Genomic DNA, 27,358 nt, shown 5'->3' on the forward strand with positions numbered 1-27,358 from the left:
ACTGGGAGATGTTATTAACCTGCTGAAGGTTTACACTTCCATTCTGTTGCCTTCAAGGTGTCAGAAAGCCCTCAGCTTTGGCTGTAAGTCATTGCTGTGATTGCTGTGTATGCAATACGGTCGCTGGATGACTAATGGTGGACTGAAATGTCAAAACTGAAACGACCGCCCTGATGTCTGAAATCTTGTCCTCGAGAAAATAATCCTCGCTTATATACACTTCACCAGCAAACCTTCAGTCGCATAAGCAACACCTGCTAACATCGTATCCGCTTTTCCCTATTTTTCATGATGGACAACATCATTCACACAGAATCACACAGAATCACACAGAATCACCCGGGTTGGAAGGGACCCCAAGGATCATGTAGTTCCAACCCCCCTGCCTAGCAGGGCCACCAAACATACATATTCAGATCAGGTTGCCCAGGACCCCGTCCAACCTGGCCTTAAACACGTCCAAGGACGGGGCATCCACAACCTCCCTGGGCAACCCGTTCCAGGGCCTAACCACTCTCCTAGTAAAGAACTTCCCCCTAACATCTAACCTAAATCTTCCCTCCTTATCATTATTTGTCATCTCATTCACGGAGCCCAAAGGTGTTTTGGGGAGAGGCCGGGCGGCGCCCTGAGACATCGCCTGGCGATACGGGAGGGGCGGCAGCGACCGAGGAGCCTCAGCGCGGCCCCGGCCCCGCGACCGTTGGAAGAGTTCGAAACGCCCCTGCAGCCAATCAGCGCGCAGCACGCCCCGCCCAGTCAGCAACCTGCTCTCGGGTACCTCAGAAGGGGGTGGGGCGCTCCAGCGGCCCAATGAGAAGGCGGATTATAGAACAGAAATGTGACGGGCAGCCAATGGGCGGCGCGCTTAGTGCGGCGGCTCTCTTTTTGAATCGGTGACGGCGGCTGATGGTGGCGGTGGTTGTTGCGGTCGGTGGCAGGTGGCGGTGAGAGGGAGCCGGGCGGGTCGGGGCAGCGCGGAGTCGTGCGGCCGGGTCGGGGCTAAGCCGAGCCCGAAGAGGGCGGCTCCGTGTGCGGGCAGCATGGGGCCGTGCCGCGTAGGAAGGCCCGAGGTCTCCCGTGGGGCGGCGGCCCGGCCTGCTGGCACTGTGAGCGCTGCGGCAGCTGGGCGTCACCCCGCCTGCAGAGCGTGTCTGCCCCGAGCCTGCTTTAGAGAGCTCGGTGACAGCGCCTCCTTTAAGCCTTGTTCCAGGGTTTGGATATCTTGTGATGTTCAGGTTTTCCCCAAAGCGCAGGGAGATCGTTCATAAGCGTTTTTAGGTTCCCTCTCATGTAGGGGGAAGGTGCTGTGTGCACGTCTTGTGTGTGTGTGCTGTTTGTTCTGTGCCTTGGCACTGCCACATGTGGCTCTGGAAACTAGGTTTGCTGTGTTATTGACTAATCTGGGCTGTTATAACAGAGTTTGAAGCATCCCAAGTGAAAGCAAGTGAATAAACTAGGAAAACCATCTAGAAAATCAGTGCCCAACTCAGTATATGGGTTACTTTGTAACATACAGCAGAGTTCACTGGAAGTGTGTATTTGTTGATATGTCTCTAAGTATAACTACAGCGATAGGACAGGAGTCATATCATGAATTTGTGAAGAAATCTGTAGGGTTTTAAATTGACAGCAGACTTAATTGGAGAGTTTGTGATCTAACTGCAGATAAGTAGCTTTTCTTCCTGTGTTGTTGTCCTGCCAGAACATTCACTTCATTTGTTTTCCAGTTCTTATTTCCCATGTAACTGGGTAGGCATTGCACAACTTGTGCTGCTCTCAAGTTTTGCTGTTTCAAGAATCTTTATTCAAGCAGTGCTGTAATGTGTCTTTTGGCAACTCCTTTTTTTAGTGGGCACTTAAAATATAGGAGCACTTCTTCAGTTAAAGTGATACAGAGAGTTATTATGCTGCAGCAGTTTGATTATAGGGGTTATTTTAGGTGATTCTTGATATTGCTTAGTAAATACTTATGTTAATGTAACTGATGAATCAGAGGAAATGCATACTTCTTGCTTCATACAGGAAAGGAAATGCACTGTCTCATGGACAGGTGTGTTAGAACATGGTTTTCAGGTTCAAGATTCAGGTAGATACCCGTGCAGAAAGAAAGAATTAAGAGCTGTGCTCTTCCAGTTCATTGCCTTGATGAACAAGGAATGATGGGCATCTATCTGTGTGAAGACTGAAGGCATCTAACGACGGATACATCTACAGTGCTGTAGTAATGTGGGGCAGTAGCCTTGATTGTGTGGATAGCTCTATATGCATGCTTAAGCTTTGTAGAGGCTTTGATTCATTTTGAGAAACCTGATTTCCCTTTGCTTGCAAACTGCTGGTTCCTCTTCTGGACGCTTGTTTTTATATGTCAGAAGTAATTCTGTTCACATGAAAACTCAAAACTTAGTGAAGTACTCTGTCCTCTAATTCTTTTGCTGCTGTTTCACTATTTCCATAATAGACTTGCAGACAATCCTTTCTACCAGTTCTGTGACTCCTAATCTTTCTGTAACTGTTCTCTCAGTTTGAGTGGGATTTTAATGGGTGAACTCAGTCAGAAGTCTAAAGTTACTTCTGACAGCCTTAATCATGGGGATCATTAAGGAGCTTTTCAGCAACTGTAGCTTAAATGAATACATCTATCTTCTAGCTGTTGAAGAAAGAAAGAAGTAATCATGGCTGACAGCAGCACGCTGGTGTCTGAAAGCGGGAGGAGCCTCTTGGCTGATTCTTCTGTTCTCGATTCAAAAATTGTAGAAAACTTCAAAGAAAATGTGCTTCCTGGATCTGTTGTAGATGTTGAAGGTGATGTAAGGAGTTTAAGACCATTTTTATGATGACTGATTACTCTGTGGGTGTTAAATTTTGGGAAGCTAGAAGTGCTTTGCTGAACTGCAGTTGTATGTAGTACAGCCTAAAGGGTGTTGGTATCAGATCCTTCCACTAGCAAAGGAGGAGTCTTAAATTTAAATGCCTTTTGTTATCAAAATCTTGGCTTATAGCCATGAAATTAAATGGGTCTTCTGACTATTGAAAGATCCTTCTATGGAGTAAATAATTTTAAGTGATAAATGGATGCAGGTGTTTGGAAACTGTAGTGGCTCTGTTGTGCAAAATTACAAGTAGCCTTTAAAAAGATTAATAATCTTGAGTTTAAAACTTATTTAGCTTATTTATTAGTCCTAAGATGCAAGCAACCAAAACCCAACCAAAAAACACACTGGAGTATTTCTGTTTGCCTGCAAAACAGTCAGTCTTCTTGATCAAATGGCTGTTGGAGGCTATGCTTGCCCCTTCTTCCTTTCATTTCAGAACTTACTGACACATTGAGAAAAAAGAACAAGATAGTTAATTTTGCTTCTCATATTCCCTTGTGAAACTGATTAGTTATTAGGCAGTAGTGAGCATAGGAGCATAGAAGCTAGCAAAGATACCATCTGTCTATCTTCCAGCAAGTCTTGCTATCTAATTCTGTTATAAGCATCAAGTCAATTTTACTTTGACTGTATGGTCATGAATTGAAGGATAATTTTTGTACCATATATTAGAAGTTTATGTTGTGTGGTCAATTGAGCATGTCTTAATGTCAGAGCAGCCTTCTTGAGGCAACACTTATTTTCAGGATTGTTCCTGATAAATAAGCTGTCCTGAAAAGGTTATAGTCAGCTTCTTCTAGATGTTATTGCTTGATTTAGAACTAACATGGGTTTTTCTAGTGAAATAAGGATGTTATCCTTGTTTTTCTATAAACAGAAGAAATGCCTCAAATAGAAACAAGAGTGGTATTGGTTCAGGAAGCAGGGAAGCGTGAGGATCTTCTGAAAGCCTTGGAGGTATGTGTGTTTGTCTGAGTTGTTTTCTTGCTTTTCTTAAAAGAGAAAAAAAGAAGTACTGGAATGATGTTGTTTTTCAGACTTCTGCTAACCAATGTGGTTCTGTACTAAAGTTCTCCTCTTCCACAGACCATTAAGATAATGGAAGTGCCAGTTATTAAGATAAAGGAAACTAGCCCTGGTAAATCTGAAGAAAAACTAATAAAAAGTATTGCCCATATGGTATGTCATGCAATTGAGCACGTGTGATTGCATGCAGCATGTTGCACTTCATTGGGACTGAAATGTGTGGGCTCTTCTAATTTATGTTAATTGGGATAATGGTCACAAGTTATGCAAATGTTTAATGGTGTCACTTACAACTCTTCAATCTTCTCAAAACTCCCTCCAACTTCTTTAAGCATCTACCAAGGAAGTAATAACTGCAGCTCTTCAGTAGCTGTTTTCTAGAGGGGTGAGAAATCAGCGCAGACATCCAAATGCATGCTCACTCAGCTAACACAAGTTTTCACTATGAACTGGCTTCATGATTGGCTAATTGTCTTATTTTTCACTTGAAAGCTGTGTTTAACCTTTAGAGGTGATGCTCTGTTTTCTTGGTATTAAAAAGAAACCAAAACTCTAGGAAATAAAGTCTGGAACTAGTGATTGATAGACAATGTAGTTAAGTCTTCAGAAATACCAAGCAATGAACTTAACTGACTTCTGTTTTGTTAGATCATGTGCAACACGGAGCTAGCTGTTACAAGCTGAGTGTTGCTTTTCAATTGCATCCAGAAGCACCTTAAGCTATTGTGATTGTCTGAAGGGAGACATTTCATTTTGCTTCTCTTTTTCTCCCTATCTGTAGTTATTGTCATTGCTGTGTTGTCACTGTGAACTGATAAGTAAAACTACTTAATTGCAATTTTTTTTATTCTTCAGAGGCAGGAATTGCGTTAAGAATTTTTTTATGCACTTCATAGCTGTTCTTATACTAGAAAACAATGCTTCTCATCCAGCTTTTGTCTATGTCTTTGATAGTATGTCTGACAAAGTCTGAATTTTGAAATTATGAAAGTACACTTTCATAATGGTCAAAAATAAAAATTAATTTTGATCCTAATTCAAGTATGTTGCTTGAATAACATCCTGCCTCTTCCTGTCCTGCTCAAGGAAATTAAAGTTCCCTACATAAAGACAAATACAATAGAAGAGCTTGGAGATTGTGATTCCCCAGAATTTGAGACCGTCTTCGTTGTAACAGACTTCCAAGGTTCCATCTTTAACAACCTCTGCAAAGCAGACTGCCGTGTCATTGGGCCACCAGTAGTACTGCACTGTGCACAAAAAGGAGAGGTATGGGCTGCTTATGAGATCAGCTGAGTAGTTCTCTCATGCAGTGGGTTGTAAGTAGGAAGTGTTTGAAACAATCTCCTTTGCTTTGTGGATCACAGATATTGTCATCAAGGTAAGCTGGAGAAAAGTAAGCTTTTCAGTATCATGTTAGATTACTTTATCTAATGAGAAAGCATGGACAGATAGTGGTAAGATTACAACTCTACTGCTGTAGCTGTGGGAGTTGTTGTGGGGTTATGCTATTATGAAAGACAGTATACATGTACTAATAAACACTTGCTTTCAAAAGTCCTCACTTAAAGGAAGGTGGACTGGGGAAGAGAAAATGTGTGATGTACTAGCTTTGGAATTTGGAAGTTCTCTAGCTACTTTATCACTACTGCTATGTCTGAAGCTGATGCAGAACTCAAAATGCAGGCTTGGACTAGCGTTCCATATACTTTAATACTAGGAATAACACTATTACATTAAAAATATTGCTTCTGTTAAAACGTTTATCATTATACTTCTTACTGATGAGCCAACTTCATCTTGTTTCAGCCTTTACCTTTTTCGTGCCGTCCACTGTACTGTGCAAGTATGTTCAACTTGGTACTCTGCTTTACAGGATTCAGGAAGAAGGATGAATTAGTAAGAATTTTTTTTTTCTCCCCTTTGGATAGGTAAAGCTGTGTGAAGTGTGATTTTATAATGTGCTTCTGTTCTATCACCTGTTGGATTTAACCATGACTAGAACTTCTATGTTGGGAATGAGCTGCTTTGTTCTTCTGTTGCTCATCCAAAAGCAATGACATCAAAGGATAGTAACAAAACTTTACTAGAGTCACTTTTTATTGGAATGATGGAACAAGTACTACTGAGTTGTAGCTGTTTAAACACTTGTAGATTCAGGCTTTTTGATAAGATCTTATTTATCCATTAATGTTTATAGGAAGTAGTGTGATCAGGTAAAGCTTTTCAGTACTCTTCAGAGCACTTGCTGTTATTGTATCTTGCTGTCATGCTATTAGGACTTGGGTCTTGAAGTAAGCATGAGGTGGTCTTGTACTCCAGTGCTTTACCTTCTCAGTAATGCAATTGGTGTATGATATTCCTGTTGGATGCCTGGTAGTCAGTAGTTTGATTTTTGAACTAAGTATATAAATTCTTAAGTTGCTCTTAGGGCTAGAGATGTTTGATAGTCTGGATGCAGACTGGACAACTTGCCATCTTTTATGTAAATTCTAGTAGCTGTCCCTTCAGGTAGAACTGACCCAGTCATTGGTGATAATGTGCCTCAAATTTATCTCACATGAAATGAAGACATTATGCATGATATTGATCGCCAGTGTACTGATGGCTTGACGTCTTTGTCAAGCTACATAACAAGGATCTCTAAAATAACTTAAAAATAAATAAATAAATAAAGGAAAGGGGGAGTAGTTCTTATATCAGCTATAGCTTCTTAAAAACAAAGAGAACAAACTGAAGCATTTCTAGTCCTAGCCATTTAATGCAACTTTCTATCACCTGTTGCGTAAATTATTTGTGTACCTTTCTCATTCTGCATTGTGTATTTTAAAAGATTGTCTGTGAGCTTACCTTTTCTTTATTTTGCAGGTGAAGCTGGTGACCTTAGTTCATCATATGGGTGGAATTATTCGAAAGGACTTCAACTCAAAAGTTACACATCTGGTGGCTAATTCAACACATGGGGATAAATTCAGAGTATGTAAGCTTGAATGGTACTTTGTGAGAACTTTCTCGATTTCCCTCTTGTAACAAATTGCAAATTCATCTGCATCTGCTGTTGATCTTGGATACCTGTTTGTCTCTTAGATATCTAAAAAGATTCCCTGAATGCAGAGTTTTTCCTCTGTAGTAGACAAGTTCTGTAATTAACAGGAACCAAAGTGTTAAGGTAATGTCATCGCTGAAGCATCAACCAAATTGTTATTATGATGTCCTTGCTCTTTTTTTGGACAGGCAAATAAACTCAGAAGTAACTTAAGTGAAACTTCGGTGCTTGACTTCTGCACACCTTTTTAAAAAAAAACTTTTAGTTTTAGCTTGTTATGCAGAAGCTTTCAAGTCTTCATTTCTGTGTGAATATCTGTATATATTCTTATCTGTCAACACTGAGAAAGCATCATTCAGGGTGCATTCAGTTGACAAGGTGTTGTAACTTGATTAATGACAAAAGCATCCATATTCCTGGACTCTCTCTTCCTTGAGCTGTTTGACTGTTACTTTTCCCAGATGTGTCTATCTGATCTTTGAACTGAAAGAGAAGACCTACTTTTGATCTCTGGTCAACCAGGTTTTTGGTTTTGGTTGTTTTTCTCTTTTTTTGCCACCTCAAAGAGAAATGTTTGGTAACTTTGCAGTCTCTTGACTAGTTGCTTCCTATTTAGTGAAAGCAGACTGGGATGTACATCTTTCTGAAAAAGTATAGGAAGCAGGAAAGGTTCTGTATTCCATTGGAACTGTGATTTGTTTTTTTTGTGTGCTTATGGTGAAGAATATTGCACTAATAATGCACTTTTGAGTAAATTTTGAAGAAGCTATTGGTCCTGTCTTCTAGTCACTGAAGAGATGCATCTTAACTTCTAGGTTGTGCTGTCAGATAATTTTTGAAGGAATTGGTTCACTTTTTTTTTTTTTTTAAGCACATGTCTTGAAAAATAAAAGTCATGTTGGAATTTTTCTTGGCATGGAAGGAACTTAAGTAGAAAATTATTTGTTGCCATTTATGCACTTCCTGTTTTGTAGATTGCTGTAAGTCTTGGTACTCCTATCATGAAAGCGGAGTGGATTTATAAAGCTTGGGAGAAAAGGAATGAAATGTAGGTATTTAGTTTCCTTCAACCCTGATCTTATGACCTGTTCACTTGTAGTATTGGGAATTTAAGTGGTGTTGTAGTACTGATTTAGTTACTTTTGTGCACCCTTTTTCTAGGGACTTCTGTGCAGCTGATGATGATATTAGAAATCAGTTCAAAGTTCCTCCCTTCCAGGACTGCTTGCTAAGTTTCCTTGGATTCTCCGATGAAGAGAAAGCAAACATGGAAGAAATGACAGAAATGCAAGGTTATTGTTTGTGAATATGAAATGAATTTTTTTTGAAATGAATGGGGCTTATGGCTGAAAGATTTCACTGAAACAAAATCCTGGATCATGAATCCTAAGACGTTAATGAAGAATCTTCAACATGGAAAGCTCTAAATTGATTTTTCACATGTCTTAAATTCTTATAGCTGTTGAAGGCTTGAAACTCTTAGACTGATTGAAGCTGGGCCATCTTAAAAGAAATTACAGGCTGCTTGAAAATATCCTAGGGGACTTTCAGCTTTGGTATGAAACATTACTGGTGAAATGCTTGATAGGAGGTGTTTGAGTTTTTTGGTAGTGTAGGGTTACATTAAGACTTCTGTACACAGTCATGAGGTAATTGATAGCAGTGGTTCCAGCCTTGTGTTGCTAGAGCATGTATCTGATAGAACTACTGATGTGGGCATGCAGCAAGCTTGTAATAGCAAATTGTCCTCAAAACATGGAAGTTGGCTGGCTTTTTTTTCCTTTCTCCCTGACTTTTTTTCTCTAAAGATTTTAAGAATATTCACAAGTTAGAACCTCTGTCACAGAGTATACCTGCCTTGTTCTACAAATAAGGAGGACAAGCTTTTCAGTAAAGCACAATGTTTATTTCCAGAGAGGTTTAAATGCCCTCTCAGCTATGCCTTCTCTCAACACTTTCTATATTCTATAATTCACTACTGTTTGCTGCTGCTTATTTCCTAGAAGCTGTCTGCTGCTGTTAATATATGGGGTGTTTTGCAAGTTTTTCTCCTTGGCTCTTCTGTCCTTGATACTAGGTGCTGTAAAGCTATCAAGCAAACAACTTCAACAATAATATGATTCTGTCTTGCAATTTACCTCTTTGTTTTCTTATTTCTATAGGAGGATGTTACTTACCAGTTGGTGATGAAAGGTGTACACACTTAGTGGTTGAAGAAAGTACAGTAAAAGAGATTCCATTTGAACCTTTAAAGAAACTTTATATTGTAAAGCAAGAGGTTAGTGCTTACAGATTCTTGAAGGAATACATCTTATACTGCTCCATGTGAGACTTTTTTCTTTAGCTTAAGCTACTTGTTTGCATTCAGTGTGCAAATTGTCATAGTACTACATACGTTACTCTGAGCATTTTTAACATTGTGATTTTTATGTGTGGTTTCCTTATTCTTCAGTGGTTCTGGGGAAGCATTCAAATGGACGCCAGAGCTGGAGAGTCCATGTATTTATTTGAGAAGGTGTGTATTGTATGAATGAATTCAACACAGCTTGTACTTGGTGGTGAAATTAGTATGTGTGGGGCCAGAAATTAATTTTTTTTAAGCTGCACTTAAATCCCAGGTCATGAATTTTAAGTTTACCCTTAGAGTATTGATTTCAGAAAACACTTTGTTTCCTGAAACGTGAACCAAGTTTTACTAAAAGCAAAAACAAAACGACAGCATAAATGTATGATTCCTATTTTTTTTGCAAAATAAAAATAGGGCTTTGTCTGGTTTTCTTGAGGGGGGGGGGGGGAAATGTTTTGTGTGCTCATCTGACCTATCTTTGCCTTGAGTTGTGCTGGAAACAGCAAGTGAAAAGACTAAACTAAACTTTCTTTCTCTACAGTCAGAGAGTCCTGGCCTCAAGAAGTCTGTGTCCCAGCTTTCTCTGAGTACTCCAAACAGCAATCGTAAAAGACGTCGTTTGAAAGAGACTCTTGCACAGCTGACCAGAGAAACAGACATGTCACCTTTTCCCCCTCGGAAGCGCCCATCAGCTGAACACTCGCTTTCTCTTGGGTCCTTGTTGGACATTTCTAACACTCCAGAATCAAGCACAACCAATGGAGGTATAGTTAAAGACCTTCATTTAGGTGCACTTGCGGTGTTTAAGATATCTCTGCATACAAGTGATAATGGTAATGATGGAGAAGTCTTTCAGGATTTGCTACAGGTTTCCAGGGTAATTCCAGACTTTTTCCTTGAAGTGTGTGGGATGCAGGGTCAAAGTGAGGCATTCAGATAGAGAGGCCAGGCTGCTTCTTTTCATCACAGTAAGCATATTCAGCAGTACTTACAGGGAGGAGTTACTGGTACTCTTAAAGAGAGAAGATTTTAAAAGACTGTAAAAGCATTATATCTTTCTTTTATATAAGAGGCAATGGTTTTAAATGAAGAGGGTAGATTTAGATTAGATACTAAGAAGGGATTGTTCTCTGTAGGTTTAGTGAGACGCTGGAACAGGCTGCCCAGGGAAGTTTGGAGATCTCCTATCCCTGGAGATGTTCAAGGGAGGTTAGATGGGGCTTTGGGCAATATTTTGTGTCCTTGCTTATGACACGGGGGTGATCTTTAAGGTCTTTTCCAACCTAAACCTTTCTAAATCACATAAGCAATCTGAAAGAGGCACAGCCTTTGAGTCATAATTCAAGGAATCTGAGAAATAAGCTCATTCTCAATGACCATATTCCTTAGATAGTGCTAGAACTCTTGTAACTCCTCATACAGAAGCTTCTTCTAATGCAGCAGTGGATAGTTTCAGGAAGTGATATTATGAAAACAATAGATAGAGCACTTATTAAATAGGTGCTGTGATTATAATGGACTTCTACATCAGAATAGGTGTATACAGATCTCTGCTGTCCAGTACATATGCAGGTATATAAAAATAGTGGACTGTTCCAGGTTAACTTTAGTTTTAAGAAAAATTACCTTCTTTTCTCATCTACCTCATTTTCCACTTGTACCAGTTGTCTGCCTGCAGTGAAATGCTGTGGTTTTTGCTTGTAAAGACTGATCTCATTCAGTGGTTTTGGGCTGCATATATAATGCAAAGAGGGTAGGCACCTGAGAGACTTGTTGATGTAGCAAAGCAAAATTAAAAAAATGTGAGTCCTATGTGTAAATAATGTTCAGCACTTAGCCTTCAATTGGTACTAAGTGTAAGAAGGTTGAGTCATTGACCAGTCTGTAAATTGCTTACTAGTTGTTTAACAGTCTAAGACTTATTCTGAGGAATAACACGTTACTATTAGTCTATAATAGCACTAATGAAGTCATTTTTAGACTGAGCTCTGATGACTAAATAAAGAATAGCCTTTTAGCCTTTAATTCCCTTGAATTCTGAAAGCTTCCCTCTTGGAGGGTGACCTTTTCAGGAACTCTAATTCATAATAGAACTCTGTTTTCTTTTGGAAATATCTTCTAATTAGAAACGCCGAAATCCTGCGCAAGGCCATCGAAAAACTCCACTCCTCTTCCACTAAAGCAGTCTGCAAGATGGCAGGTTGCAAAGGAATTGTATCAGACAGAAAGTAACTATGTTGATATTCTTACAACAATTATTCAGGTGAGTTGGTATTACAGCAAGTACAATTCAATTGTAATAAGACTCCTGATGTTTAGGTAAGTGACTTGTGGTCTTTGGGCTCTTCAGAACTTAGAGCATTAAATGCATGTGAGGAATGATGTATATGAGCTTAAAATGTACTGGTATATTAAAGATGTTGTTAATTATAAAACTTGGAGGTCATAAACCAACTGCAGCTCTCAGATTAGAAATTATAGTTGATATGAAAATATTGAATTTTAGGACAATAAGCTCTTCATGACTTGGGTTTTTAAGATATTAGTGTGTAGACGTGGGAAAAACACTAACCCTGTTTGCTACTGCAAGAAGAGCAGAATAGCAAGCAATTTACAGGAAGAGCTTCATTTTCTAGGAAGTTTGCTTCCTCTGTGGCTCATTATCATGCCTAAAGAATGTGTGTAAGTAGAGGAGAAGATAAAAGGATTATTCTACAGTAATGTTAACTAACCTAGTTTTTAGAGCCACATTCGACCACAATCTGTTCTTGTTAAGTGGGAGCAGGATGTATCAATATTGTGACTGCAGGAAATTACGATCTGGAAAAAAAACCATTGTTTTCATAACTATTTCTTATACAATGCATGGAAGATATAATGATTCTTTGTCTAATACATCAGTTATTTCAAGTTCCGTTGGAGAAGGAGGGACAACTTGGCGGACCAATACTTGCACAGGAAGAGATTAAGACTATATTCGGCAGCATTCCAGATATTCTGGATGTACACACTAAAATCAAGGTAAACTGTAACTTCCTCCTCCAGAGCAAGATATGATGCAACTTTAAATTCTTTTAGCTTGTGTTAAGTCATAGCTACTGAATGTATAGATTCATTAGGGTGAATTAAGTGCAAATCTGTAATATACTGTAAGAACTTAATTTAGAAATTAAGTACCTGAAGTCTGAGAATTGTACTTAACTCATACTGCCATTTATTAACTGTACTCAGAATTGCTTAGGTACTGCAGTTGTCTGTTTTTTCTCAACTTTGATGGAATGAAAATAAGTAGCAGAAACAAGTGGAGTCTAGTGGTGAAACCTTTCAATTCAAAGGGGATCCTGAACTTCAGCTGTGCTGTCTCTTCCTGTTATTATCCTGTATCCTGAGAATAAATAAGCTTGATCCTTATCAAGCTGATACATGCTTAACAGCTTGCTCTTACTCTCCTCAACCCTTGGTGCACCCAGTGAGGGAAACCTATGCTAATTATCATTTAATCCTAACTTCTTTTATACCATTTTGTTGCAGAGCTGGCTAGTTCAGACACTGTTAGACTCTGCTTCTATTGATTCAAAACTGTATATTTAGTAAACCAGAGGAGTTTTGCTATCATTTCTTAATAGACTTAAGAGGCTTACTGTGAAGTTGTGTGGGTTTTAGGATTGCCTGTTTTGTTATCTGTTTCTGTGCTGATTGTGTGTTTGGCAGAGCACTGGTCCCATCTTAAAGCTTTATGCAGTTGACGCTCGTTATTTTCTTCTCCCCATCCTTGCACCTAATCTAGGAAGACCTGGAAGATCTTATGGTGAATTGGACTGAAAACAAAAGCATTGGTGATATCTTTCTTAAATATGTAAGTTTCTGTTTTTTGTTTTTTATGCATTAGACCTACTATGAGCTATTACCTTACAAGCAAACCCACTGTAGGATCTAGCAAACGCAAGCAGAGCACTACTGAGTAAGCAAGAACACTGACTCGTATCACTGTATCTTCTGGTTAGACTTCTTAGCTAAGTGATATACTTTGTGTAAGTAATCCCTGTCAAGATTAAGTGTATGCATCTGTCTGTTTGCATTATGGATTAAAACTTCAAATAGGGGTAATTAAAAACAGCCTTCAAGCTGTAGTGCTACAGACATTTTCTACTTAAACGGTAGAAGGAACTCTTTCTGTAATCTTAGTGCTCTTCTGCCTCCTTTCAATAATATGGAATTAGCATGTTAACTTTTTGAAGACACTTGATTTTTCTTGAAGACTTAAAATGTGTAAATAATGACTGCTTATTTTTCACAAGTACACAATGTACAGAACATGAAAGCTATGTCTGGGACTGCAGTGCTTTTTAGCATAGTAAGCCTGCTACTCATCTTGTGCTTCTGCTGTCTTAATCATGCAGAGGCAAAGAATATTTTGTCAAAAATCAAAAGCTCTTGATTTGAGGTATTTCTTATGGTGATTTAAGGTCTTTTTTTCCTAAAAGTGATTGCGCACACTGGAGAAAATATCTAAAATTTCCAAAACTTTCACTGAAAGTATTGTGTTAGGTAAGATTCTTCTCTACTTGAAAGAGCTCTCAGTGGTTTCTAGGATTGCCACGTTGTACATGATCTTTGAGAGCAGTCTGTATTTCATAAGCAGCCTTGAATCTAGAACATTTGACATTCAAGAATGTTCTAACTTGTTATGTGAGGTTTACGATGCTTTATTCTTCATCAAAATGGGCCTTTGAACAGCTCAGGTGTATGAATATACGTGCAGTGCTACGTCATATGTAAAGTGGATCTCTAACAGTTGTTTATTTTTCAGTCAAAAGACTTGTTGAAAACATATCCACCATTTGTGAACTTCTTTGAAATGAGCAAGGAAACTATTACTAGATGTGAAAAACAGAAGCCAAGATTTCATGCCTTCCTGAAGGTAAGTGTTTTGCTCAAAGTTGTGTGAACTTGGCAGCTGTCACCAAGTAAACTGTTTAGTGCAGTTGATGAGGAACTTGAAATTTTAAAAGCTTGAATGTTGAATGCTTCTTGGAGAGACAGAAATAGGAAGGATTTGAGCTTCAATCCCTTAAGCTTCTCATGAGACTCTTTACTAAGAGGTCCAGGTTCCTTGTCTCTTACAGCTTCTAAGCTAGTTTGATTATATGCTGAATAAGTTATTTGTCTCCCAAATACATACCTTTTTCTCTTCATTGATCCCTCTCCTGGTGCTAAAGACTTGAGCTAAAAGGTATTCTGGGAACACTCTTGGCAGTTATGAAGTTCCAAGTAGGTAGAATGTCTCACTATTCCTGTAGCTAATAAGAAGGAGTGTGAGGATTTAAGAGAAGAGACTCTTTAAAGAAAAATTGTAGAGGAGTCTTTATACTTCCAAGGTTCTAGATAAATCTATATAGCTGACTGCTGATTCATTGTAGTTTTAAATCTTCTGCATCCAACAAGCATATCTCAAAACAAGAAAACCCCAAAGAAATCAAGCTAGGTACTGGGGACTATTTCTGCATATTAATACTGAAATGATAAAGAATGCAATCAGCTGTCCCTTTGCTCCATGTACTAAGGCATAGTGAGACAAGTCTGAGAAGCTGGTCATGTGGATAGTTGTATCATTCTGAGAAGATAAGTGATAAACACCATCTAGATTTGAATGTCTTCTCACATGATTGCTTAATGACTGTGAACCTGTGTTGAAAGGCTCTGAGAAACTTCTACTGCATTGCTAGCCTTGGAGAATACAGCACTTACCTTTTATTGGAAAAATAAGAGTTGTTTCCTTTTTTCCCCTTTTCTTCTAGATAAACCAAGCTAAACCAGAATGTGGTCGTCAAAGCCTAGCTGAGCTACTTATCCGTCCTGTTCAAAGGTTGCCTAGTGTTGTTCTACTACTAAATGGTAATCTTGTGTTTTTTGTGTGCTTGATCTTGGTATTTAAAACCAAGATAATGCTGCTTTTGGCATGATTAGAATGGCTTTTCTCACATGAAGCATATTTGTTTCTGTGAGTTAATCACACTGAATGGTAATCAGCAAGACCAATTACTGAAGAAAGCATAGTTGAAGAAAATGTCACTTGTGTACCTCAGATATATACAGGAACAGTCAGAAGAAAAGCTTGTTTTGAATAAGGATGAGAGAGAAATTCGTATCAGCAAGGCTACAGCTTCATGTGTTTCTCTTGAGATCACCACTTATTGTTATAATGATAAAATCTGTTAGATCTGTGTGAGTTAACGTTGTCTTCACAAACTACAACATCAACTTCTTAAGGCAGGAATCGGGGTACTTAATAAAGCATGTAGATAGTCCTTGTAAAACTGGCTATTAATGGTAGCAATGTAAGCTTACCATGCAGTTAAACTTGTATTGGAAGCTGAAGGCAAAGACCATATGCCAACATAAGTACAGTGGTGCATAAGTCTCACACGTGTTCAACTACTTCAGTTGAAGACTGAAGGCTGCTTTTAGCAGGCTGCCATGCTAGGTAGTTCATGGGGATGAAATGATATGAAATGGCTTTAACTTAGAAAATAAAATTGTCTTCCTACTTCTTTTCAAATTCTCAACATTTTATTCTTAAGGGTCTGAACACTTGCAATGTTTTGAATTGTAGATCTTAAGAAGCATACAGCAGAAGACAACCCAGATAAAATCATTCTAGAGAGAGCTATTGAATCATTAAAGGAAGTGATGACGTAAGTGAAATTCATTCTACAAAACTGTTAATGTTTGCATCTATTCATCTCTTCTAAATTGTCCTAACTTAAAGCATACTGCTACCATATGTTTTGTCTCCATTTAAGTGTATGTAATATGCATTCCTCAGGAAGTGGTGATTACCATGATTGCCAAAGGATTCTCCACCTGAAGACTGAGTGGAGGGGAAACAAGCTATCAAATACTTAAATTAATCTGTGGCTTCTCAGATCAGTCTCTCTTCTGCTACTGCCATCATTCTGTTATCCTGTGCCAGAGCCCTTGATGTCCTTGAAAAGCTTCTGTTGTTACCCACTGCTTCTATCTGAATGGCTGCTGACTTCCTACCTTTGTATGAAGCTGAACCTTTTGATTCTTTTGTTCTATCTGCTCTGTTCTGGTTATTTCTGTCCTCTACAGAGTGGATGAGATGTGGGGCATAGGTAGCATCTTTTAAGTCTTCTGTATATACAAATTTCCAATGAGAGGTTGTGTAGTATTGGTGAAAGCTTATCTGTGTTGTGCTTCCTTATTAGCTATTGATGGCGCCATTCTGCAGGCTAAAAGCTGAAGCTGTTTAGATTATAAGGCTCACCTCTTCTGAATTGTAGCATGTCTCCAACAATGAGACTTTATGTATCTACTTCAGCAAATGTTTGTCTGATTTCTAACAACTTTTAATGTCTAATTACTTTGGTATTTGACTTCTGGTGAACTGTAGTGTTGACTTGGGGTGGTGTTGAGAGACCTGTAGAATGCAGCATATGAGAATTGATCTCTGGTTCCTTCCTCCTGGGGTAGGGAGGGAAACTGGAATAACTGAATGCTATGTCAGCTAATAGAACAATATTCTTATCATGTTATAGTTCTGAAGTTTCATGTATGCCTGCTTAGCATATAGTGCTTGGATACGTGTAGAGTACATTTACTTCTGTATGTCCAAGTGCTACTCTGTAAGCTTTCTGAACGCTCAGCTTAATTTTTGTCTTAAATGCAGTTGAATCATTTACAGTTGCTTGATATTGGAGATAAATGTAATACAATGTGCTTTCCTCAGGCATATTAATGAAGACAAGAGGAAAACAGAGGCACAAAGGCAGTTTTTTGAGGTTGTCTATGAAGTTGATGGATGTCCAGTAAGTAATTTTTCTGAAGTTGCAGACCTGTAAAAATGATTGCTTGCTTTCTTGCTCCGTCTGCAAGAAAATGTGAGGTTAAAATGCAGTGGTACTGTTTTAAATAGATTTCCAGTGTTAAGTTGTAAGCAAGTAGTAATCCAGCACTCGAATTAAATGCTTAATGAGCTTTTTGCTTCTGTTGCATAGGCCAATCTCTTGTCCTCTCACAGAAGCTTAGTTCAGCGTTTGGAAACTGTTGCACTTGGTGATGATCTCTGTGACAGGGGAGAACAGGTCACGCTCTTTCTGTTTAATGATTGCTTGGAGGTAAGATTGCTGCATGAATACTTCTAATGAGCTGTAAAATGTAACATTTCCTGAATTTTAGAAGGTGAGAATATAGAAGACAAATAAAACAACAATAGCTTTCTAAGTTTAACCTGTCTCTTTATTTACTTCTAATGAGTTATAAAAAAAAAAAGTCACAGAATTGAGAAGAATTAAGAATTAAGTCACAGACAGCTGATAGTTCAACACATCCTGATGTTACCTTTTTGGTAGGTACTGTATAAGTGACGCAAGTAACTGATCAGTTTTGGATGATCTTATAGCAAGATTAAGAAGTTGACATTAAAGAGCAATGAAGGGCATATTCGCCTTGGAAAAGCAATTAACAATTCTATATGGAAGTAAGGCCAATGTATCTAACACACTTTGAAAATTAGCACCATAAATGACTGATACTTGTCACTCACTGAACTTTTTTCATTATTACATGCAGTAGTATCAAGCAATATTAGAGTATTTTCCTAGCATTTCTGTGTTGTATGCCAATATCTATACTTCTCTGAGAAATAAGTTTCTATTCTTTTCTGTTTAAGCATTCTCCTTAATTCTCAATATATTTAATTACATATCTGCATGGCACTTTAAGTAGTAGTAATGGATGAAAAAGTGCTGGAGTCTGGCTCAGCAGGCTGTTGGTGTGTTTAAAGTTTAATTGTATTAAATGTGAATAAATATACCTCTGAGATAGGGCTGTTTGTGCTTTGGCCAACAAAGAAAACAGATCCACATATCATGTATCTAGACTAATATTATGTTAAGAAGATACATGATGAAAAGTACCTAGGAGTAAAGCTGACTTAGTTTCACTTGTCACTTGTGAAGGATGGAAGGGAAAGTGAAAACAAGCCAAGAACCTTAATTGAAAGTATCTCTTCTATAGAATAAAAACTACTGATGTTACCAGTGATGTTACCTCTGTTTTTAATGTGAAGTTAAAACTAACATACCTCCACTGCCAAAATCTACTCCATGACTGCATGGATGAGTAACAGCAAATAACACTTTCAGGACAGAATTCACCAGTCTGTAATTGCCTTCTAAGTTTAGCCTGTCTTTTATTTAACTGCAGATTGCAAGGAAGCGTCACAAAGTCATTGGTGCTTTCAAGAGTCCTCATGGCCACACAAGACCTCCTGCTTCTCTTAAGCATGTTGTACTCATGCCTCTCTCCCAGATCAAAAAAGTCCTGGATATCAGGGAGACAGAAGGTCTGTATGATCTAAAATGCCCCAACAGCAATGAAAACTCCCTTTTAAAGGATGAAGGTTTTCCCATCGTGAGACAGAATGCCAGGGCATATTTGTTGTATGACAAGTCAGGTATGAGATTCTGGTATAAACTGCTGTTTGAAGCTGTCAGCAAGCTTGAAAATGTCTAGTTTTGGCATTTTTTGGCTTTTCAAGACTCACAGTGGGCTGCTAGATCTGACAGAGCTATTAGGTGGAGTTAGAAACCATTTGTTAACCAAATGACAGTATGACTTAAGGTACTGCATTTGACAGCTCTGAAATTACAAAGCAAAAAAAAGCAACAACAAAAACAACAAAACCCAAACTACAAAAAACAGATGAGACTTCAGTCCAAAGCAGAGGAAAAAGCTTTTTTTTTTTTTTTTTATGAAACTAAATATTGTATAAAAGGTGGTAATGATGCTCAGGAGCTATGCTTAGCCTCTTAGGGGGAAAAAAAAAACAACTTAAATGACAATTTCTGTGGCAGCTTTCCCATACTGAGGCTATAAACGTTTCACGAAAGTAAAGCATTACTAGAGCAGCAGGACCAGTGCTACAAATAGTATTCCAGCCTTGCTAAGACTTCTAAGAGTAGGTTCAACCTCTGTACCCTAGAAAGATAAATTTGATATTTCACTTGGGGTGATCAATATGCACTTTGGAATTGTTGTGGTTTCTGAAGCACCAGTATCTAGAAAGCTAATGAGAAACAGGAATGGCAGAGCAGGTAGGTCATAAACGTGTTGCTTAACTGCTGAAAACTGCCTACCAAAAGTTAGCCTAAGTCGTCTTTTAAGAGGTTTTTCTTCATTTATGGTATGATACTGAGGTTTATTCAGGGACTTATATAAATGTCTCCCATCAGACAAGTGTCTGTTTAATATTTGCTTAAACTTCAGTATGCTACTTGGAAGAGGTCAGCTACCCTGACTTAGAGGATGCTGTTTTTAAAATTGTTTCTTTCCTTAACTGTGTTTAGCACACTTTGGCTGAATGTTCTCTAAAGTATCAGCAATTGATTTATTTTCTGCTCTTAAGTGAGCGATGTTGGTCAAGTCTAAAACTTCAACTGCAGCACTTTGAATGTCACGTTTATTACTGACATCTTTTGTTGCTTTCACTGCCTTACACAACAGGGTAAATGTTTCGTTTTGTCAACAGAAGGAATAATTTGTCCAAAACTTCATGAGTCAAAGAATATTCACTGCTGTATCAGTAAAAATGAAATAGTCTAGACTACAGTGTGCAAGCTCATGCAGTTCTGCAGTTGTGCAAGTAATAAATTCCTTGTACTAAGTTACATAACCTCTAAGTCTAACTTCTGGAAGCTGAAGGGTTAACTCTAAATGATTACTCCCGTTATCCTCCTTTGGGGTGGGAAATCATATGAAATAGAATTCTCTTGTCTTACCTCTGTCTTGTTTGTTCTTCTAAAATGTCTGTAGATTGCCACAAAGCTTTTGCCTTAGTTGTTCGACCGCCTACAGAACACAACAACAAGCTACTCAGTTTCCAAATGACCAGTGAAGAACCTCCTAAAGAAGACTGGCTGAAAACATTGTGTCGACATGTAGCTAACACAATTTGTAAAGCAGATGCAGTAAGTTCTCTGCAGCCCTGTTGTCTGGAAATATTTTGCTCTGTTGGCTTGAAATACAGGAAAGTAAAGAACTTGTTAATAGTGGATATGCTCTAGGTGAAGTAGAGCAGCAAATCTTTGTGCTAGCACGTTGGCAAGTAAGTGGTTAAAAAGTGGAAGAGGAAGCAGCCTCAAAGTTAGCTTCTGCAGAAGCTAGTAAGTACATGAAAGAATCACACCTTTCACCCAGCACAAATTATAAATAATTCAAACTCTGCACTGCTGAGCTTCTGTAGGGCAAATCTCAACCAGATTGTCTTCAGCTTGCTTTCACTGTTTATCTGCAATCTTAGCATTGTGAATTATGTGTTGGTTTAACTCTTTGTGTTAGGTTTAATTTTTGTTAGTTTTTTTTATGTATGGGCATGAGGGCATAAGGGGTGTGAAGCATCATCATGCTACAGACATTCCTCCAACCTTAAAACAGGGAAATAAGAGAGATGCTGGCCTTCATTTATCTTAAAAGCTCGATGTGCATGCACACTTCACACACTTTTTCATAGCCAGAAACTATTAACTGGGAGTGCAGATCCCTTCCAATTCTAACTATATATAAATATATAGGAATATGTACATATGTAATTCAAATTTGCTGAAAATTCACATAGTATGTGAGGCAAACCAGCTTGGTTTTGTAGGTAATGTTTTACATTCTGCATTGTTTTCTTGGTGTATAGTATTTGTGTCTTTGAGTACTTTAGAACACACTTGCATTAGAATATCTTCTGTCTTGCTTAGAATCTCATTGAGAAATGTTGGAATATGAAACTTGGTGTTGTGGTTTCTTTCTTCCAAGTACAGAGCAGGAGAAGCACCCATTCAGATGGGTTAATTTACTTCAATCTGTATCAGTCACCTGTATTCACTCTTGATTCTATGAAGTATAACAGAAAGGAGTGGAAATAGAAAAAAATAGAAATAGAAAATTCATCTATATGTGACAAAATTAGTTCATTGTGCCCAGAGCATTCAGAATCATTTGCTGACAAATAGCAATCTATTATACTGAATACTATTAATTATAATTTATGTAATTATTGGTTTGTAGTGAGTACATAACTTTTTTGCTAATGTAAGTGGCAAGCTGAACTTCAGTCTAAGGTTTCTTTGGGTTTTCAGTAACTCTCAATACTGTGTGACAATGAGAGATAGCATAGACTTGCCACATGGTGGCAGTAAAAAACTTTAACTAGTCTGCTAGGCAGTGGGAGTAGCCATAGACCTTGCTTGGTGTCCTTAACGTTTTTCTTAAGAAGGGTCTTATGTGCCAGTGAAAGAAACAAGTATTTAGTTTGGAACTCCTCATGAGTGCTTCAGACCTACTGCCTTTGCTTTAGTTACCCCTGAACTTGAAACTGGGTAAACAAACATGAAGGGAATAAAGTCATTCTGTAGCTGACTACTGGTGGTTAATATACGAAACCACTTCAACACAACTAGTTTTTCTCTGTATTGTAAGAGAAATACAGAGGAATGCAGCTATTAAAAATCTCTAAACCTGACTTCATGAATTAGAGAATTATATTTTTACAAGTGTTTGTGTCTGTGAAACCACTAAGACTATGTTTGTCTGCAGGAAAACCTTATTTATGCTGCTGATCCTGATTCAGTTGAAGTAAATACTAAAGATATGGACAGTACTTTAAGTAGAGCATCTAGGGCAATAAAGAAAACATCAAAAAAGGTAAGATACTACAAAAACTGTGCTTTGCAGCAGAATACATTCTAGTCAGAATGGCGTTAGTATTCCATTTAAAGGGCTTTGTGGAACTTATAGCAGTTGGAGGAAGAACTTAATCTCAGTGAAACTCATAAGTTTTCTCCTTAAAGGAAGAAGGTAGGGAGTGCTTGAGGGCTTGAAGGTAGTTTTGGGGTATCTTAATTGGAGTATCTTAAGTATTGTAGTTGTAAATATTATATAGGTACTATTGATATCATTATGGAACTTTATTTACAATGTTCAAATGATTAAACTTCAGGAAAACAGACCTCAACTGTAACTGCTTTTAGCATACTGAGTGGTGTTGGCAGTTATCAAATTGCAAATTCTTTCAGAAGTAAGATAACTGTGCATGCTCTAATGTCAGGTTTCAAAGTTACAAGGAAATAAGTGTTGAAGGCTGTTTTCTGCCTTTATATGCTTCCTTTTGTATATGGCTTAAGCTGCTCTTAATTGAAGTGTGCTCTGTGTTGCTGGGAGGGATTGCCTGGGAAGCAGGAGGAGGGCTGCCTGTCTGCTCTGTCATGTAGGCTGTGCTCTTGGTCTGGTTCTACTGAAGCCTGTGGAATATGAGGGGACTGGCAGAGGGTGAAGCAGCAAGGAAGAATGTGTTCTCCATTCTTCTCAGCAGCCTTGATGCAGGCTTATTCTCATCAAGATGATGCTGTTTCCTAGGGAAACTGTAGAGGCTACTGTAGTTTAGAAGGTGCTGAAGGCTGAACTGAAAGAATCTGAATTCAAGGGGAGCTGACCTTTCAAAATGCAAGGGATGTGGGGAAGTCTAGTTGACCAGACCTTGTTTTTTTTACTTTTCTCATCTCTTATTTTTTTTCCAAAATGCTGCTGTCATGCAGACAAGTGAGAATAGCACAGGTTGTGGGGACTCCTACAAGTCAGACTCACTTGCAAGTTGTCTTTTGTTTATTTGGTTTTAATTTTTTCACGTGAGGAAGAGCTATCGTATCCTCCTAGCTCAGAGCTTGTCCTGTCCTACAGATGTTCAAAACTTGAATAGTACCTTACTGTGGTAGCTGTTACAGCCTGCTCTTTGTCAGTGTGTAACAGTGCTTGTCAAACTCCCCAGGTTACGAGAGCATTTTCTTTCTCAAAAACACCGAAGAGAGCTCTTCGAAGGGCTTTAATGTCACACAGTGCAACAGAAGGAAGAAGTCCCAGCTCAGCTAATGAGAGTTATATAGGCAGCCGCCTGACCAGTACGTCGTCGTTAGCGGTAAGTTAATTAGCTGTGCAGGCCAAACAAGCAACTTGCTTAAGACCACAGTCATTCTAATGTCGATCTTACAACAATTTCAAGATCTGCAGTGGAGAAAATTATTTTTATCTATATTAATAGATGTGTTCTTTTCAGAGTACAATTGTTCAATGAGAAGGCTTGCTTACTGAGAATGCAGGAAGATGTGCTAGTATGTAGCAGAACCTGGGAACTGTTAATACATTTAAGCTGCAAATAAACTTGCAGGAACTGGAATATGCATCCTACTCTGAACTAGCAAGAAACTCCCAGCACTTCTATATGTTGGTTTGGGCTATTGCATTTTGGACAAAACACAAATGAAATGTAGACCCCTGAATAGTGTGGTGAGAACACCAGTGAGCAAAGTAATAGGCATCCCATGAAACAAACTGGGAAGGATGTGTAGAGAGCTATCGATGTTGCAGCCTGGTAGCTTTTAAAAAGGTGAGTTATCTGCTCATCAAAATCTTGGTGAAATAAATTTGGTCTTTGCTGCAACTGCTGCTATGCTTGGCTATCTATTGCAGCTCTCTTCTGCTGCATTAGCTCAGACAATTTTCTAATACAGTCCAGCATATTGCTCTAGATTTGGGGGATTTTTCCATCATCTTTTAGTTTTTTGAGTAAGTCTGCATTGAGTGAACATTACTTTAAATTCTGCAGTTTGTAGGACAGCTAGTCAAGAGCAGGATTTCCTGTGTATCTTTCTACTACTGATTTGTATGTCAGAATCTTAATACAGAGATAATTCAGTATGTTTGAGTGGCCTTTAAATTGTACAACACACACTGCCATACTATCTGTCACATTAGATAGGCATGAAGAAATACAAATTAATGAAGGGAGGAAGTGTGACAGTGAACTCCCTTGGTTTATGGGAAATTAACATAAAATGAGATTGGCTATAACCCAGTTCTGTGTGGTGATTTTCTTCCTTCAATTATGATTGCTTCAACAGTTGTTTTGGAATTCTAATATTCCGCCCTTATTTTGATGTACAACTATCTCATTTCTCATGAAAATACAAGTTGTGCATTTTTTCCTGTTTCTCTGTACTTAACTACTTTTCTATAATGACAGGAATTTAGTAGTAAAACTTATTTTTTTTCCTCATAACTTTTGGACCTCAGAGGAAGCTGCAGCTTGGCAGCAGAGCGTGAGTTCCATTTGATGTTATATAGGGTTTTTAATCCATCTCCTACCCTATAGAATTGGCATAAAGCTGTTTTGGTTGGGTCATGAGGTTAGAGATCCATTTTTTTTTTTTTTTTTTAATTCTAACATTAGTTTTATGTATTATATACAGTCCCTTCTAAGCATGATCTCCAAGAAATGGGGATAGGCTTTAGCATAGTGAGCAGTTTTGAAAGGGGGGGGGAAACAGGGTCTTTCAAATAGATGGTAATATGGTTCTTGAGTAGCAAACTAAAGCTGTAGGAAATCTGTCTGAGATCACTCAGGGAGCTGAACCTGTAATCAAGGCATTGTTTTAATTAAAATCCTGGCACTGTGTTCATGTGGGGAGGGGTAAGTAGTGGAAAAATCACTGAAGCTTAGATGTCTTTATGCTTGGACTAACTCTTAAATCCTTCCTAACTGTAGATTGCTCATTCACTGTCTTCATGTGGCCTAAATGGCTCTGTGAAATGTGGTGTTAATGTCCATTGCTCCAATTCCGTTGATCTGAGCTCTCCGAAGTCCAGGCCTTGACCTGTGCTCTGTCCTGGCTCTCCAAATAGTTGTTTATCAAGTGCTATAGAAGAAGACAGAACTTCTTCCAACCTGGAGAGATTCAATGGTCATGCCTTGGACAAATCATGTCCTATCCCTATTATTACTATCACCTTGGTGCTGAAGATAACAAGTGTGGTGCTGGGAAGTTATGTATGTCCAATCCTGACTGTTAATGCCCACCTTGTATGAAGTCAGCACCCAATCCTGATTAAGACAAAATGGTACAGCTACCTAAAACCTGGAATCCACAGAGTTATAAACAGTATTGAGTTCTCCTTTGCCTTGTAATGCTTTGGGTTACTCAGCACTGACGCACTGTGCTATTTCTGCTTTTGAATGCCAAGTTAATTCTTTCAGAGATCCTTCTTAACTTTTAATTAAGAAAAGTTAGACCTAATTAAAATAATATTGAACAACTACTTGTTTCAATTCATTGTGTCCAGGCAGCAGTGTAGCTTGCCAGCCAGTGCCAGAGTCCTCAGGACCAGTATTTTAACTGCAGGGTGGTCTTGAATAGCTAACTTTATCTGTGGTTTTAACTTCTTGTTTCCCATGTGTAAAGGAAAAAAATATATATATCCCTATGAACTATTAATTAGAACAGCAATATAAAGAGGCTTAGGATTTAACATTCAATTAGAGCCTATGGCTGCAAATAGAAGACATGCTATAGACACACATTAGATTTCCTAAAGAAAAAATAGAAAAAGCATGCCTTTACCTGCCCAAAGGATTGTTATTTAAAAGGTTCCTGAATTACATGGCTGCAGTAAGCTACCTAGCAAACAAAACCATGCTGAAAAGCATGAGCAACAGAAGGTTGGTTGTGGAGGTACTTAAAGGACTGATGTAAAAACTATAAAATCCAAGTTGATGCAAAGAAGCGACTCTTATTAGAGTGTATTTATGTATGAGATTCACTGTAACTTAAGTCTTTAGTCCTTAAGTCTAGTGTTTCTACCACCGGAAAAATCACGTTTCTACCTATTGTGTGTAAATATTTGCAGTTAAAGCAAGCTTTGATAAGTCATTGTGATACAGAATGTCTCTCTGTAGCCAAGAAAACGTGTGTTCAGTGACTGATTTGGGGCTCAAGCCTAGTAAGAACACAGTTGTAGGGTATGAGGGGAACTAAGTTCCTTCAAGGTTGTGATGATAGCAACCTCACGTTTGGAAGAAGGTAAGTAGTGCAAAAAGAGTGATGTGGAACATGCTAATACTTGCCTTTGAAGAGTAGCTTTTTAAACATGTTCTTGTATTCTGTATTTCTGATCTAGTAACAAGGAAAAGTTTTTATTCTTTGTACTACTTGTTTGGTGCTGTTTAACTTTGCCATTCAAAATCTAGAAATATTGAATGACTTATTTAAAAAGCTGTCCATCTTAAATATCTTCCTGACAGAAAGTGTAAGGAATCTATATATCAAGGTTGAGAAATGACTGCTGATCTACTGACATTGATTATGACATGACTACTCTATTTCCCTCCTCAACAGGGCATTTCTTCTCCATCCTTGGTCAGCCTCCCCTCAATCTTTGAGAAGAGGAGTCATACGTTAAGTCGATCAACAACCCACTTGATATGAAGCAGGCTTTAAGTACAATGCCACACTGTAGTGACTGACAAACAGCTGGCTGTTCAAATGACCTGTTACTGACATTAATGGTACCTTAGTCATTAGCACTTAGCAATGATTAGCAAAATGTTAGATAACACTAAGTTAATCACAAAGGGGTTTCTAGTTGTACTGATGTGGGTCAGGTAATCATTGGAGTGAGTAACTTGGTCTTTAAGACCCATTATTCCCTTGCACAATTTTTTCACCAACATAATTAAAGCATTCTCTTTTATGGAAACCGTCCCCTTTAAGCAACAAACTAATTTTGAAATAAGGATGATGATCACATAACTTACTGCTGGTTTGAATGACTCCCATGCTTGCCTAACTTAATCAATTGGCTGAGCACTTTAACGTTCAAACTGTTGATTTCTTAAATGGAGATGCATTATGAAGTACCTGACCTTTTGAGTATGACAGTTAACCTGTTGTACAGCTGCTTATTCCACATATTTTATAAGTGTAGCTGTTTATAAAGAAGTGGGATTGAGTTTCTCTGACTGTGATCTTCTGCAGCCTCACTGTAATACAGTGGTGTGTTGGTTTATTTGAACAGTAAGTTTAATGGCTATAGCTAGCTTTGTCCACCACAAATGATTAAAAGAAAAACGAATATGCTCAAGAGTTAAGGCTTTCCCTTTTAGTTAGGGCTGTTTGAAAATGGCAATAAAAAACAAAGAACCTATGAGATCCAAATGTTTGG

General features: G+C 38.3%; 1 protein-coding gene across 4 annotated transcripts; it reads left to right on the forward strand.

The window, feature by feature from the left end:
- The first annotated feature begins 853 nt into the window (after positions 1 to 853).
- Positions 854 to 27,358, forward strand: ECT2 (epithelial cell transforming 2). 4 transcript variants are annotated; one of them, XM_048955184.1, is made up of 25 exons: positions 854 to 930; positions 2,651 to 2,805; positions 3,754 to 3,833; positions 3,963 to 4,055; positions 4,989 to 5,171; positions 5,712 to 5,801; positions 6,771 to 6,878; positions 7,923 to 7,996; positions 8,110 to 8,240; positions 9,111 to 9,226; positions 9,401 to 9,463; positions 9,837 to 10,059; positions 11,422 to 11,558; positions 12,197 to 12,316; positions 13,083 to 13,151; positions 14,106 to 14,216; positions 15,094 to 15,190; positions 15,909 to 15,990; positions 17,049 to 17,127; positions 17,317 to 17,436; positions 18,527 to 18,665; positions 20,135 to 20,289; positions 21,905 to 22,012; positions 23,133 to 23,279; positions 26,533 to 27,358. In XM_048955184.1, exons 2-25 carry the CDS (start codon positions 2,676 to 2,678, stop codon positions 26,620 to 26,622), a joined length of 2,745 nt encoding a protein of 914 aa, XP_048811141.1. In that variant the 5' UTR covers positions 854 to 930; positions 2,651 to 2,675; the 3' UTR covers positions 26,623 to 27,358. The 4 variants fall into 4 exon arrangements, with proteins under 4 accessions (XP_048811141.1, XP_048811138.1, XP_048811139.1 ...); XM_048955181.1 differs by having other exon boundaries at positions 864 to 941; XM_048955182.1 differs by having other exon boundaries at positions 875 to 947.

Source organism: Lagopus muta, chromosome 9 (assembly GCF_023343835.1).
Source record: "Lagopus muta isolate bLagMut1 chromosome 9, bLagMut1 primary, whole genome shotgun sequence".
In the NCBI taxonomy this organism is placed as follows: Eukaryota; Metazoa; Chordata; class Aves; order Galliformes; family Phasianidae; genus Lagopus; species Lagopus muta.